A 14,499-nucleotide genomic window follows, 5' to 3' on the forward strand; every position below is an offset into this window, starting at 1 on the left:
TGACATTGTACCAATGGTAATATAAAATTTCTTCAGAAGTGATATACAAATGGCTAAGTATGTGAAAAGATGTGCAACATCACTAATAATCAGAGATATGCAAATCTAAACCACAATGAGATATCATCTCATATCCATGAAGATAGTTAGTATAAGAAAAACCCCAGAACTGTTGGTGAAGACAGAGAGAAATTGGAACCTTTGTGCACTATTGGTAAGATTATAAAATTGTGTAACCTCTATAGAAAACCGTAGGGAGGTTCCTCAAAAAATTAAAACTAGAACTGTCATATAATCCAGCAATCACACTTCTGGGTATATATCCAAAAGAACTGATAGCAGGAACTTGAACAGTTATTTGTATACCAATGTTCATAGCAGCTTTATTCACAATAGTCAAAAGATGGAAGCAACCCAAGTGTCCATCAATGAATGGATAAACAAAATGTGGTATACATATTATTCAGCCTTAAAAAGGAAGGAAATCCCATCACATACTACAACCCTGAGGTCATTATACTGAGATAGCCAGTCACAAAAGACAAATACTGTATGGTTCCATTTATATGAGGTAACTAAAGTAGTCAAATTCACAGAAAAGGAAACGGTGTATATTAAAAAGTCAGAAAGTGCCCTGGATTCCTAGGAAATGTGGGCATGACCCTCCTTCAGCAAATCTGGATTCTCTTGATTTCCTGATGGAAGAGCTATCTGAGGGATGTAACAACTCTTCTACAGACATCAAATAAGACCAAGGGTAGAACGGTTGTTGTCAGAGACTGGGAGAGAGGGAAAAGAGAAGTTATTATTTAATGGATAGAGTTTCGGTTTTGCAAGATGGAAAAGTTCTGTTGATCTCTTTCATAACAATGTGGATATACTTATGCTACTGAAACTGCACACTTAAAAATGGTTAAGATGGTATATTTTATGTTTTGTGTTTACCACAATAGAAGAATATAAACCATAAAAAGGTAATAATAAAAAGAATAGTGTTGCTCTTTTATAATATTTTGGACTGTTACAAAACATAACAGTTAATATTAAGGTTTGGTTTCATAAACATTTTCATGGAACCTGTTAATTTCTAGAACTGTACTTGGGGTTTATAAACCTAATAGAAAACATAAGAGTAACAGATGAGAATAGGACAGAAGCCAAAACTATCATATACCAGAATAATTTGTTACAACTAGGCACTAAATTTGACTCTAAACTCACCAATAAAAATAGGAGATAAAGAGATAGTGCAATGAATATGAATTTTTGTCCAAATTAATGAAGGTACGATGTGTGACAATTAAGTTCATGAACTTGTTGCAGCGATGTTGCTAACGTTTTTCGGTATCAGAGGGATTATTCATTATGAATTTGTACCAGCTGGACAAATAGTTAACTTGGTTAACTATTTGGAAGTGCTGAAAAGGCTGTGTGAAAAAGTCAGACGACCTGAACTTTTTGCCAACAATTCATGACTCTTGCATCAAGACAATGCACCAGATCACACAGCGCTATGTTTTTAACCAGTAGACAAATAACTGTATTGGAACACCCTCCATACTCACCTGATCTGGTCCCCAATGACTTCTTTCTGTACCCAAAGATAAAGGAAATATTGAAAGGAAGACGTTTTGATGACATTTAGGACATTAGGGGTAATACAACAGCTCTGACAGCCATTCCAAAAAAAGGGTTCCTAAATTGCTTTGAAGGGTGGACTAGGCACTGGCATCAGTGCATAGCTTCCCAAGGGGAGTACTTCGAGGGTGACCAGTGATATTCATCAATGAGGTATGTAGCACTTTGTCTAGGATGAGTTCGCGAACTTAATTGTCATATGTATATCTGTCTGAATAAAGAGGGAGAAGGAGGCCAAGGAGGGGGGTGGAGGAGAGAGGTACCTGATTAGAATTATGATGAACTCTTTACTGTCTCACATAATGGGGTTTAACAATTTCTCTTTCCAACTCCTTTTGCTATTTTAATAAAGAATACACACACAAAATTCAGATATGACTTTTTTATTCTGGAAAATTGGTTCAGATATGATCAAACAGAACAACTGTCATTGTTGGCTAATTTAAGTGCAATCGGGTGTCTTTTCAATGATTCTTTTTTTTTAATTTCTAAAAAGACAAAAGTGAAAGAATAGTGAGTCTTTTTCCATTTTGCTTGATTAGGAGCAATAGGCTTCCTCACTTTGTTTTCTAGTTTGTGTACATGCTGCTGCCCAGAGAGTCTCATTTGCATCCATTAAGGCTTATTAGTAATAAGCCATTCTGCCTTCATGATTGTTTCTAAGTAATATTTAACACTGTCTACTGTGAGAAGGATTGTGGACAAGGTAGACTGGTTGGTCACATACGTATGACCAGTTACTGAGATGCTCATTTTAACAATGTTTACACTTTTTATTACTGAAAATTTCAACCATATAGAAAAGGAGGGCAAATAACACAATGAATTCCCAAGTACCCATCACTTAGCTTAAAAATTATCAACTCATGGCCAATCTTGTGTCATGTATATTTCCACCTTCTCCATTTACTTCCAGATTATTCTGATACAAAACCCAAACATATCATTTAAGCTGAAATATTCATTACCAATCTTCAGAGGGGATAAATGATAATCAAGAGTCTAGCAAGTTACATTAAGAATGGGTTTTGTTTTTAAATACATTGATTTAAATATATGTATATATGTATATATATATGTAAATATGTGTATATATGTATGTATGTGTGTGTATGAAGAATAAGGACTTTTTCAGTGGTCGCTTAACATGTAGGGTAGTGTGGTAGTCACACACACACACACACACACACACACACACACACACACAGTCTAGCCCAGTAGCAAATAAATCAGTTGTACATAATAAAAGTGCAGTAAGGCTAAATGTTAAAAGTGTATTAAAGAGTCAAAAACTAAAGCAGTATCATCTTCAGTATTATCATAGGCTCTTACAGAGGTCCCCAAATACTGGGAGTGGTGTGCTTGGAACCAAATTCTGGTCCTGGTTTTGTGCCAACATCAGAAGTCTGTGAACGTGTGAAGTACAAAGGGCCTACTTTTAGTCTGGTGACTCAGGGTGCCTTTCCTCCTAATCCTCTCATTAGTCTTGGGACTGTGCCTGCAACTCCACTTTACTATATGACTCCTTTTGATTTGCCAGCACTGCAGGCCCACTTAAAGCAGGACAAGTAGGGCATTATCAATCATTAGAAATGTAACTGTTTTACATAACTTTTCCCCTCATTTCAAAAGTAACATGGGCTCATTAGAGACAATTTGGAAAATTCAAGAAAAGCCCAAAAAAGAAAAATAGAAAGCACCTATAATTGGGTAAAAACCAGTATTTTCATTCATATACACTTTTTTTTCATGAACATAGGATATTTTACAGTCTTTAATCTGCTTTCATTACTTCAGTATATAGTGAACATACTTCTATTTGATTAAATATTCTGTCCCAACACAATTTATTTTTGCAAAATATTCCATTGTAAGGAAGGGCTATAATTAATGTCTTTTGGGAGCCATTTAGGTTATTTCCTTTTAGCTATACCTTTGTGGGGTGCATAAGCTAAACTCTGTATATATCAGTATTTATTTCCTTCGAAAACAATCATAGGAAAGAAATAGTTGGGGCCAAGGATATGAATATTTTTAAGATCTGTTTTTAAAACAGGCCAACTACCCTTTAGAAAATTTGCAGCAAATTATACTCCCACCAACAGTTTATAAATGTACCTGAGTCTGTACACCCTTACCAATATTATTTCTTATAATAAAAAGTCTTTCAGTTTGATAGATGAAAACATGCACCTATTAAGTTTGTTTTATCAGCTTAGTCTTAGCTCAGAATAGACTTCAATAAGTTTGACTAGAGAGATGGCGGTGGGGTAGGGGAAGGAAGAGAAGCAAGATCCAGGACATGGGAATTGCTAATGTAATTCACAAAAGAAAGTTGGAATATGATACTTCAAAGTTGAAAAATCTAGTCCATAAGGTTTCTATCACAATAGGGAACTCATAGTAAGGGATTGTGAAGAGTCAGATATTTCACTTTTTTCCCCAAAAGGCCCAGAGGATCTCCTCTTCTCCCTCTCATTGAAGCAAGCAACCAGATGACTCAGTTCAATCCAGTCTAAAGATCACTGGGTTTACAGAAGGACAAGTTCTTTTTAAGACACGTGACTATAGGCTTCTCCACCACTCTGGCTGTTTCCTAATTAAGAAAATGAGAACAACATCACAGCTACTTTGAAGATTTACTGTGGAATTACATCAAGTCATACATTTGAAAATATTTTGTAAACCATATGGCGGCCTGCAGGGCCTCTGGTTCTGCTCCCCACATAAGAATGCAGGATATGGCTAGGCCAAAAAGGAACACCCACAGAGTCATAGATAGGGGAGTCATACCACTATATTCTCTTTGGCAGTGGGGTGAGACACACGCAGTAGTAATGACACGACACGATCTGCAGTCTGCCATTCACTTCACTGCCTGCCGACCAACCAACCAATCAACACAGCCCTGCAGTTACATCAGTAGCCATTTGGCTAACCGGTTACAGCTGATGGCCAACCAATCACAGTTGATGGTCATTCACTACCAGAGCCAGCACCTCCCCACGGGAGGCCGAGAGCTTGGAAACTGCTCTCTGGGACTCTGTCCCCACACCGTAACTGCTACAAAGGAGTGTGGCAGGGGAATTCAATTCTAAAGTTAGCAAGTTAAAACTGAGTGCAATACAAATTACTTAGAAGTTCCTTGAACTGTGCATGAGTGCAGAAAGATGCTCACACTTAGAAGGTTGAGAACAAAGACCCTCTGATGAAGAGCTGGGACAAATACACTCTCAGTAAAATTGCCAGTGTAATTGCTGTAATGTAACTTATTTTCATTTCCTCTCTCTTTCTGCCAAGTGCCTAATTGAATCTGAGTAGGTTAGAAGAAAATATGATGCAACTGATTCTTCTACAATTTTATATTGGCAAGTCAAGAAACATCTCTGGACCTCTTTGTCTAATGGTATAGTTCAGCTAGATCAGGGTTTTATCCAATGTTACATTTGACAAATATTTTCAGAGTTTACTATTCTTACTATGTCCCAGGCTGCTGTGCTGGATGGCGGGAGGAAACACCAGGAGACACTGACCACAAGCGGTTAGTGAGTGGTGAGGCAGTTTCAACTTTGATTTGAGGAATCCTGGGTTCTTTGATCACCTTTTGGAGAATGCAGTGAATGTTTAGAAAAATTATGGCAAGTTACATATTTAATGAATACCAACTACAATTCTACATCTGGTATGTGTTAAAGTACTTTGTTTCCTATTTTGCTGTTTAAGTTGCTACTTTTTAAATGTGAGTTAACATTGTTTTTTTAACCTGGGCTAACTCAAATTTATTTTTTAATTGAAAAATATAAACATATGGAAACATTCAAATTGTACAAAAAAGGTAGACAATGAAAAGCAAATCTTTTATTCCAGACCCCTCTCCCTTCACACTCTATCCCCACTTAGTTGTCCTCCTATTCAGAGGTAATCATTAGGTCAATATTTTAAAAGAAACTGTTGTTAAAATAATCCCTGTGGTCCAAAAATTAACCACTGAACTACAAAATCTCTAGTCCGTCCCAGCTCTAAAATTAAGTCCAGGTCTTTTCTGGCACATACCCTACAGAGGGTGCAAAACAGCCAGACTAACCTTGTCTAACATTATGACTGGCAAAAGGACATTTGAATGCAAACTGAATTCAAAAATATTTACTAGATTTAGAACTCCTAAAGGACAGAGGACAGGACTCAGGCCTTTTCGCGGTAGGCTGTTTATTTAAGGATTGAAAAAAGGCCCTCTCCAGGATGTAAACTCCATGAGGGCAGGAACTTCGCCACCACCTTTCACTGCAGACCTTGGCATGCAAAAGGGACTCACCGGGCCAAGGACCCTACAGCTCAGCACAGAGGTCTCAGACAAGAGCCCACGGTGGGAACCCAAGCAGGGAGCGTCACATGATTCGCGCTCCCCTTCAATCTACCCTTTCCTCCACCTCCGCGTTGCCGCGCTGGGATGCCCTCATTAGGGGTCTCACCAATCCACCAGGGAAGTCAATTTGGCTAGGCTAGGGGACGGGCATGTTCCGCAGGCCGAGTCGCCTCGCAGCCGCGTCCCGCCTGGCTCTGCCCACCTGCCTCCGAGTCTCAGGCGATTGTCCCGCCCTCCCGGTCCTGCACATTCGCGCCCAGATTACGAGTGGGAGGCGCAGAGAAGGACAAAAGCGCATGCGTATTGACGATGCGTGGCGGCCGCACGTGAAGATTAGGGCGGAGCTTCAGAAAACTGAGCGAGGGGGAAGGGAGAAGTCTCCAGTGCGTGCGCGCGCGCGCGCGACAGCCTTCCCACGCGGCGCAGAGTGGTGACGCCATGCGGCCCAAGGAAGGGGCGGGGCCGGGGCGGGCCTCCGCGTTCCTCCCGCCCCCTCTTAGTCCCGACTCTCCCTCCCTCCCTCTCCCTCCCCCACACTGGGCCCCGTCAGTTCTGAGGTGGCTTCGTCGCTTAGCATCGCGTCGGCCCGGCTCGGCCCGGCCAGCGGGCAGATGCCCCGACCTGCGGCTGCCGCCGCCGACTCCGCCGGTGGCGGTGTGGGAGGCGGGCGTCAGGCCCCGGGCCGATAAGTGTGACGGACGGGGCCGGGGCCCGCCGGGCTCCGCGGCATCGGCGGCTCCGCGCGGACCATGTATTTCCTGAGTGGCTGGCCCAAGAGGCTGCTCTGCCCTCTGGGGAGCCCGGCCGAGGCGCCTTTCCACATTCAGTCCGACCCCCAGAGGACTTTCTTCGCCGTGCTGGCCCCGGCTCGCCTCAGCATCTGGTACAGCCGAGTAAGTAGAGCCTCCCGCCACCTCTCGCTGCTCCCTACCCGGGGTCCCGGTACCGTCCCGCCCTCAATTACCACCCAGGGCCCTGAACCCTGTCTCTTCGCGCAAGACCTACTTGTCTTGGCTTTCCGCATGTTTGTTCCACCTACTTGGCCGCACGTATCTCCGGGTCCGGGCACGTCCTCCGGATGGAAGTCCGGGGTGGATGCAGTCGTCGCTGCTGCTGAAAATTCCTGCGCCTCCCGGTGTTGGATCGTCCACCGCGCACTGTGCAGTCCCCGCGCGCTCCCTCGGCCGAGCCCAAACTTGCCCTCCTCTTCCTTCCCCAATTCCCCGAGGAACAATTTTGTTTGAACTTTCCACAGTTAGAAATCTGGTCACTGTTGTGTTCCCAGCCGTCCCTTGCTTTAAAGGCCGTTGTTTGAGACTTAGAGGAAGCCTGTTGGGATTTACCCTATGCCAGACTTTACAGGCCTGTTATAACTTATTTCTAGCAACTACTACTGCCAGAGTTCTTTATTTTTTCTTAAAGGTCTGGTTTTTCAGCTCCTCGCCTCACCCTAACATGTTACTCTGTGGGGGGGGGGGGCAAGGGGAGAGGGGGCTAGTAGGAGCGGAAGTAGAACTCAAATCTGGCCGGGCTACTCCAGGGTATCAGCACCTGGAAATAATAAGATTTGGGAAGAGCATGAAACTGAGTTTTGTTCTTGCTTTCTGTGAATCCTGTTTTTGTTTTTGTTTGTCTTGTTTCTAATTAGCGAGTACATAAGAGAAAAGACTTAAAAAAGTAGGTGGTGGATGGGATATTCTCTCTTTTCGAAGAACGCTGCTCTATGGGTTTGTCTATAAAAGCTACAGAATAGGTTATAAAAATGTTACTGGTTTTTGTGTGTGTTTTTCCAACGAAGGCAGTACTAATCGATGTCAGAGTGAAAATTTTCTCTTTTCGAAGCTAACTTGACCATATGGAAATAGGTTGTCACCTTGGTTTTATTAGACCTATGTGAAATACTGACTAGTTAAAATTAGTTTAAACCCTCAGCGCTCTGTATTTGACCATTTGAATGCCTACAAGGCCCTTCCTTGACTATCCTCACACACAATCCTGGTAAAAATGAGATTTAGACATTTCTGGTGTCTCCCTTATGTGAATGACTATCATAGGCTGTAAATCAGACTATTTGCCATTAAGTTCTGGCTCATTTAACTTTTAAATATATATCAAAACAAAATAGGCTATCATAAGACCAGCAGTTTGACTGTTCTGTCTGGTGCTTGATTACATTTTTGAATATGTATATTGTGTATCATTTGGTTCTTAAATAAGGTACTAATTCATTTAAAGTGTCTGTGCGCCAATTGAATAATTTTTTTTATTTTGGGTGTGTATAACTATTACCTTCAAAGCATATGCAGAAAAAAATAATTATAGCTTGAACTTTAAATTGTCTTCTGAGTTTAATGCGTAACTTCACTCTGATGTAACAAATTGTAAAGACTAAAATTTAACTTTCCTTCTCTCTAAAAAGTCAGACCTAAGTTATTTTTAGGTAGAATTAAACGTAATTTGAGGGATGAATAGAGCAGAAGCCTATAGGTTACTTTATGCCTCTGTAAAAGACCAAAAAAAAAATGTGCCTCAACTTTCTTAGGGATATTATGAATATTAAGAATATCTGTGTTTTTGTTTTTGAAGTTAGATAATAGTAAATCTAAGGCAGTGCTGGGATTTAAAACTACTCATACTCCTTTCATTCAAACTCCTACCCTATACACAGATAGCTAGCTACTTTTTACAGAAGTCCTGGGGCCACTACCATTAAGATCCAGTGTGCAAAATGTTAGGTTGTAGGGAATCTGTGGATTTAGAAGTATGGGTGAAATGAAATACGAGAATACCTTAGGGGAGACTGCAAACTACTGTAGGTTTATGAGTAGTTAATCTTGATCTCTGGCATGGGCTTTTTCACTTTAAAAATCAAGTATTGGACTAGATTGATTATGTAACTGGGTGAATGGGGAACAGGTTCCAGACTCCAGCTTTCAGTCACCTTTTCCTGGGATATGCTTTTTTTTTTTTTTTCACTAAATCTGAAAGTTTTTAGTTTTCAATTTTTAAACTTACTGAAACTGTAAGTTAAATTAGGTTAACAAACTTCTTTTAAATATGAAAACACCTCTAGCTGAATTGATGAGCCATTAGCTATTCCTACGTAACTTAGAGTGAATTGGTCTAAAATGTTTGCATGAGAACATGAAAGCTTTGATTTTGGAGAGGTTGTGTATGCAAGTAATTTTATAGAATAAAGTGAATTTTGAAGATCTAAAGGATTTTACGGAGTTGAGGTCTTAAAAGCTGCTTGAGGGCTTTTGGAGACTGGGAGAGACATCAAAGAGATGAGAGGATATAACACTATTTGCTTACTTGAAATTTTGTTAGGTCTCTCAGTAAGTTAAACTCAGTTAGGAGGAATATATTTTTAAAAAAAGAAAACTAGCCTTATGGAAGGAACGTGCATTTATTGGTCTAAGCTGGGGTTTTTTAGTGTCCAAAAGAATTGCCATGTGAAAAATGTTGATTAGTCATGAGACTATGGAAACATTAAAATAAAATATCTAAGAATAACTTTTGTATATTTTATGATTCTTCTAGTGGACTTTTATGTACCTTTTATAGCTATTATATACCCTTAGTAGCTATTTGGAATCTCAGTGTTATAGAGTTGTATCTCTTCAAAATTCTTTCCAGACTCCAAATTTGAAAAAATAACAGTGTATGTAGTGTGCTGTTGAGATGTGTTTATGAACAAAAGAGTTTCTGTAGATAGTCACTTTGTTTTTTGATTTCCTTTTTCATGTGAGGGTGTAACTTGTTTCGGTGTAACTTGATGTAAATTTGCTTTCTCTACTTTGTGATTCTACTTAGGAGTTCTAAAAACTACTTAAGAGTTTACATCAGGGATCATTCATGTATTTTGGAGCCCAAAAAGGGTGCTCAAAAAATGTTTGATGTGTATGTGTTAAATTGGGGTAGTAGAGGTGCAACTGGTGATGTATTTCTGCCAAGGGTATTGTGCAAGGACTAGTATCAGCTTTGAGGATGAAGCTGCTGTTCAAAGCACATTATAATTTATGATTGACATGGATGCTTTGTGAAATGAATTGAGTTTTGTAGTGTACCAGAGAGCCTAGAATCATTCCTGTAATATACTGCTTAACTGTGAATATGAAAGTTTACACAAAATGATGCCTTAGAGTGTAATATGTAATTCTAAATTAGTCTTATCTCAATTTTCAGGTCATTGGTTATTTCAAACATATAACTTATCCTCAGCAGTATTTTTGAACACCTCTTGTGAAAGATAGCATAAATAAGCAGATATGAAAGGGATGAAGGGGTGTGCTCTATGTAACAACATTTTATTCAAAGATGTTAGTGTGTTAATACAGTAAATGAAAAAATTTTAAGTTATCATTGTAAAGTTTACTAATAAAAAGCTTAAATAGGCAAATAATTACTAGGCTTATGAAATAAATTGTGTATCTTTGAGTAACTGAATAGAAACTTACGTTCTTGTTGGTGTATGTTAATAATGGAAAATAATGAGATAGGTGTTAAGAAAAGCAAGTTGGAGGATCGGGTATATGGTTAACTGTGTGACCTCAGGAAGGTCATTTAATTTGTACCTACCTTTTCCCAACTCCTATTCCATTTCTCACTCTTTCAATTCTATTCTGTTACTGCCTTCAGAGAGCCTTCCTTATAAACCACTGCTTGGAAGTCTTTTAGGGTTGGTTAAAGAATGAAGTTCAAACTCCTTAGTTTGATATCAGAGACACTCCCCTCTTGGAATGCTCTATTGCCCCATTTCTGCTTATCAGAATATTATCCATCCTTTTGCTTCTGTTGAAAGTCTACTTTCTATATGAATCATTGTTTACCACAACTAGAAGTGTTCAGTTTTTTTATGAACTACTTTTGTATTTTAAGTTTGCCACGTGTTTTATTTCTCCAAGTAGATTATAAGTTACTGGAAGGCAGAAATGATCTTATTTTGTGTTATTTATAGTACCTCGTAAAAACATATGCTTAATAAGTATTTTTTTAAATAATGAATATACGATATCTGTCCTATGCATAGTATTTTTTTTTTAAGGTTTAATAATTGGAAGATTTTAAGTGTTGACATGTCATTTAAAAAACATGGTAGGGGTGGCTGGTTAGCTCAGTTGGTTAGAGCATGGTGCTGATAACACCAAGGTTACCAGTATGATCCCTGCATGGGCCACTGTGAGCTGTGCCCTCCTTAAAAAATAAAATAAAATAAAATAATATGATGGTACTAAATTACCATTTAAATTCAGAAAAGCTTATAGTAGAGAGAGTTATATAAGTGCTGGTGAATTTCTTTTCTTACACACAGTACAAATTATTTCGAAAAGTGGTATAGGTTTTCCAGTCAAGAAGGTGAAGTAGGTAAACGCTGTGCTTACTTCCTCTCATGAGCACATCAAAATTACAACTAAAGTACAGAAAAACCATCATTGAGAATTGTCTGAGGTCTAGCTGAACCAAAGCCCTATAACTAAGGACCATAGAAGAAGCCACCTTGGGACTGGGAGGAGGGACAGAGACATGGAACAGGCTGGTCCCACACCTTTGAGTGACCATTAAAAATTGGGAGGATATCTCGCTGCAGAGGTCCCCTCCAGAAAAGCGAGGGATCCCAACCCCATACCAGACTCCCTAGCCAAGGTTCCAGTGCCGGGGAGACAAATCTCCATAATTTCTGGTTGTGAAAACCAGCAAAGATTGTGGTTGAGTGAGACGAAGGGAAGCTGCACTCTCAGGCGCTCCTCTTAAAGGGACCGTACACAGACTTACTCACTGACGGCCTCACTCTGAGCCCCAGTGCTGAGGCAGCAGCTTGAAAGGTACCAGGGTCATACAGGGACAAACTGAATTGTCTGGCTGCAGGGCGAGGGCTGCGGGAGGGCAGCTTTCTCCTGGACAGAGGAACTGATAGACGCCATTGTTTCTTTGTTGAGCCCTCCTCCCTCCCAGCTGGCAGACACAGGCAGCCGCTATATCTGAGTCTCCATCAACCTGGCTAAAACCTGTCGTTTGCCCTGCCCTGGTGATTTCTTGAAACCCCACCCTACCCATTTTTGGGCACACCCAAGCCACTTCTAATGGCTTTTCCATATAAATGGCCTGTCTTGGCTCATGCTGCAGGCTTTCCTAAAATCTCTGAAAGGTTCACAAACCCAGACAAATGGCATCAGTCTTTCGTATGTCCTGTACCTATGGCTGAGCAGTCCTAAGCCCAGCACTGGTGGCACATGGCCTTGGTTCACGGCTTGGCCTCTTGAGGCACCTCCAAGTCCAGTGCAGGTGGCAGCCATCTGTGGAGTGCTTTGTGGCTCATACTCCGTGACCCCAGGCAGGGCACAGGCTGCAGCTGAACTTAACCTGAGGTGGAGATCCTCCCAGGAGGCCCCAGGTAGGGCTGGCACACCCAATGTCCAGCTTAAGACTGGAGCATCAGCTGGCCACATCCAAGGATGACACTTCCAAAGGGCAGACTGGGCAGCTTCCAGAGCCCTGCTAAAGCGAAATGTGCCCTATAGGGTTAGCGTTTGCACCACAGCTCCTCCACTGTACTCACGGCCATTTCTCACAACCAATCAGCCTGAGGGTAACTCCCTCCCATTAATGTGCAAACAGCAACCAAGGCTCAACTGCAAGAGGGCACCCACAACCCACACAAGGGGGAACACACCTGGAGCACCCAGCTCTGATGACCAAGGAGACTGCTACTGGGCCCCACAAGACCCCTGCTAAATAAGGCCACTGTACTAAAACCAGGAAGCATAGCAACTCTACCTAATGACACAGAAACAAACACAGGGAGGCAGCCAAAATGGGGAGACAAAGAAATGTGTCCTAAATGAAAGAACAGAACAGAGCTCCAGAAAAGAACAAAACAAAATGGAGACAATTTACGAGACGCACTTTTCAAAACACTGGTTTTAAGGATGCTCAGTGATGTCACGGAGAACTTCAACAATGAGATATGAAACATAAAAATGGAGATAGAAACCATTTAAAAAAAGACCAGTCAGAAATAAAGTATACCATAACTGAAATGAAGAATACGTTAGAGGGAATTAATAGTAGGTTAACTGAAGCAGAGGATCAAATCAGCAATTTAGAAGACAGGGTAGCAGAAAACACCCATTCAGAACAGGAAAATGAAAAAAGAATTTTTTTAAAAAAATGAGGCTGATTTAAGGGGCCTCTGGGACAACATCAAGCATGCCAACATTTGCATCATAGGGGTACCAGAAGGAGAAGAGAGAAAGCAAGGAATTGAAAACCAATTTGCAGAAATAATGACAGTCAACTTCCCTAACTTGGACAGATATACAAGCCCAAGAATCATAGAGTCGCAAATAAAATAAACCCAAAGAGGCCCACACCAAGACATAATTAAAATGCCAGAGGTTAAAGACAAAGAAAGAATCTTAAAAACAGCAAGGTAAAAGCAGTTCATTACGTACAAGAGAACTCCCATAAGACTGTTAGCTGAATTCTCAACAGAAACTTTGCAGGCCATAAGAGATTGGCACAAAATATTCAATGTGATGAAAAGTAAGGACCTACAACCAAGATTATCTAGCAAAGCTATCATTTAGAATCGAAGGACAGATACATAGCTTCCCAGACAAGAAAAAACTAAAGGAGTTCCTCACCGCCAAGTGAGTATTACAAGGAATCTTACAGGGACTTCTTTAAAATGGAAAAATAAAAAAGATTAAAAATATGAATAATAAAATGGCAATAACTATATATCTGTCAACAATTACTTTCAATGTAAATGGGTTAAATGCTTCAAAAGACATAGGATGGCTGAATGGATAAGAAAACAAGACCCTTACATATACTGCCTACAAGAGACTTCAGATCGAAAGACACAAATGTAAAGGGATGGGAAAAAGATATTTCATGAAAATGGAAACAAACAAGAAGCTGGGGTAGAAATAGTTATACCAGATAAAGTAGACTAAAACAAAGGCTATGTAACAAAAGACAAAGGATGACCCAGTAATTCCACTTCTTGGTATTTATCCAAAGAAACCCAAAACTCTACCTCAAGGGGATGTGTGCATCCATTTGTTCATTGCAGCATTACTTACAATAGCCAGGATATGGAGGCAGCCTGGGTGTTCACTGATGAATGAATGGATAAAGAGGAGGTGGTACATATATACAATGGCATATTCCTCAGCCATGGATGAGAATGGGTTCTTGCCATCTGTGTTGGCATGGATGGACCTGAGGGTGTTGTGCTGAGTAGAGTATGTCAGACAGTGAAAGACAGATGCAATGTGATTTCACTTATATGTGAAACCTAAAGAACAAAATAAAACAAACAAAAAAGTAGTACATGTCCTTCACACTAGCCAAGATATGGAAATAACCTATGTCTGTTAATGGATGATGAACGGGTAAAGAAGATGTAAATGATGGAATATTATCCAGCCTTGAGAAAGAAGGACATTTTGCCCTTGGCAACAAATGGATGGACCTTGAGGGCATTATGC

At 40.4% G+C, this 14,499-nt stretch overlaps 1 protein-coding gene across 5 annotated transcripts in view; it reads left to right on the top strand.

Annotated features, from left to right (window-relative positions):
• Positions 1-6,534: 6,534 nt before the first annotated feature.
• The window catches only part of RIC1 (RIC1 partner of RAB6A GEF complex), a 96,914-nt gene continuing 88,949 nt past the window's right edge, over positions 6,535-14,499 (top strand). For 3 of the 5 annotated variants that reach the window (XM_019727155.3, XM_019727157.3, XM_074330459.2), the window contains exon 1: positions 6,535-6,894. In XM_019727155.3, coding sequence (XP_019582714.3) covers positions 6,751-6,894 — 144 coding nt within the window. In that variant the 5' untranslated portion in view covers positions 6,535-6,750. The remainder of the gene's footprint in view (positions 6,895-14,499) is intronic. The other 2 variants (XM_019727156.3, XM_019727159.3) reach the window with 1 other exon arrangement.

This window comes from Rhinolophus sinicus, chromosome 16 (assembly GCF_057876585.1).
Source record: "Rhinolophus sinicus isolate RSI-liver-muscle chromosome 16, RSI-T2T, whole genome shotgun sequence".
In the NCBI taxonomy this organism is placed as follows: domain Eukaryota; kingdom Metazoa; phylum Chordata; class Mammalia; order Chiroptera; family Rhinolophidae; genus Rhinolophus; species Rhinolophus sinicus.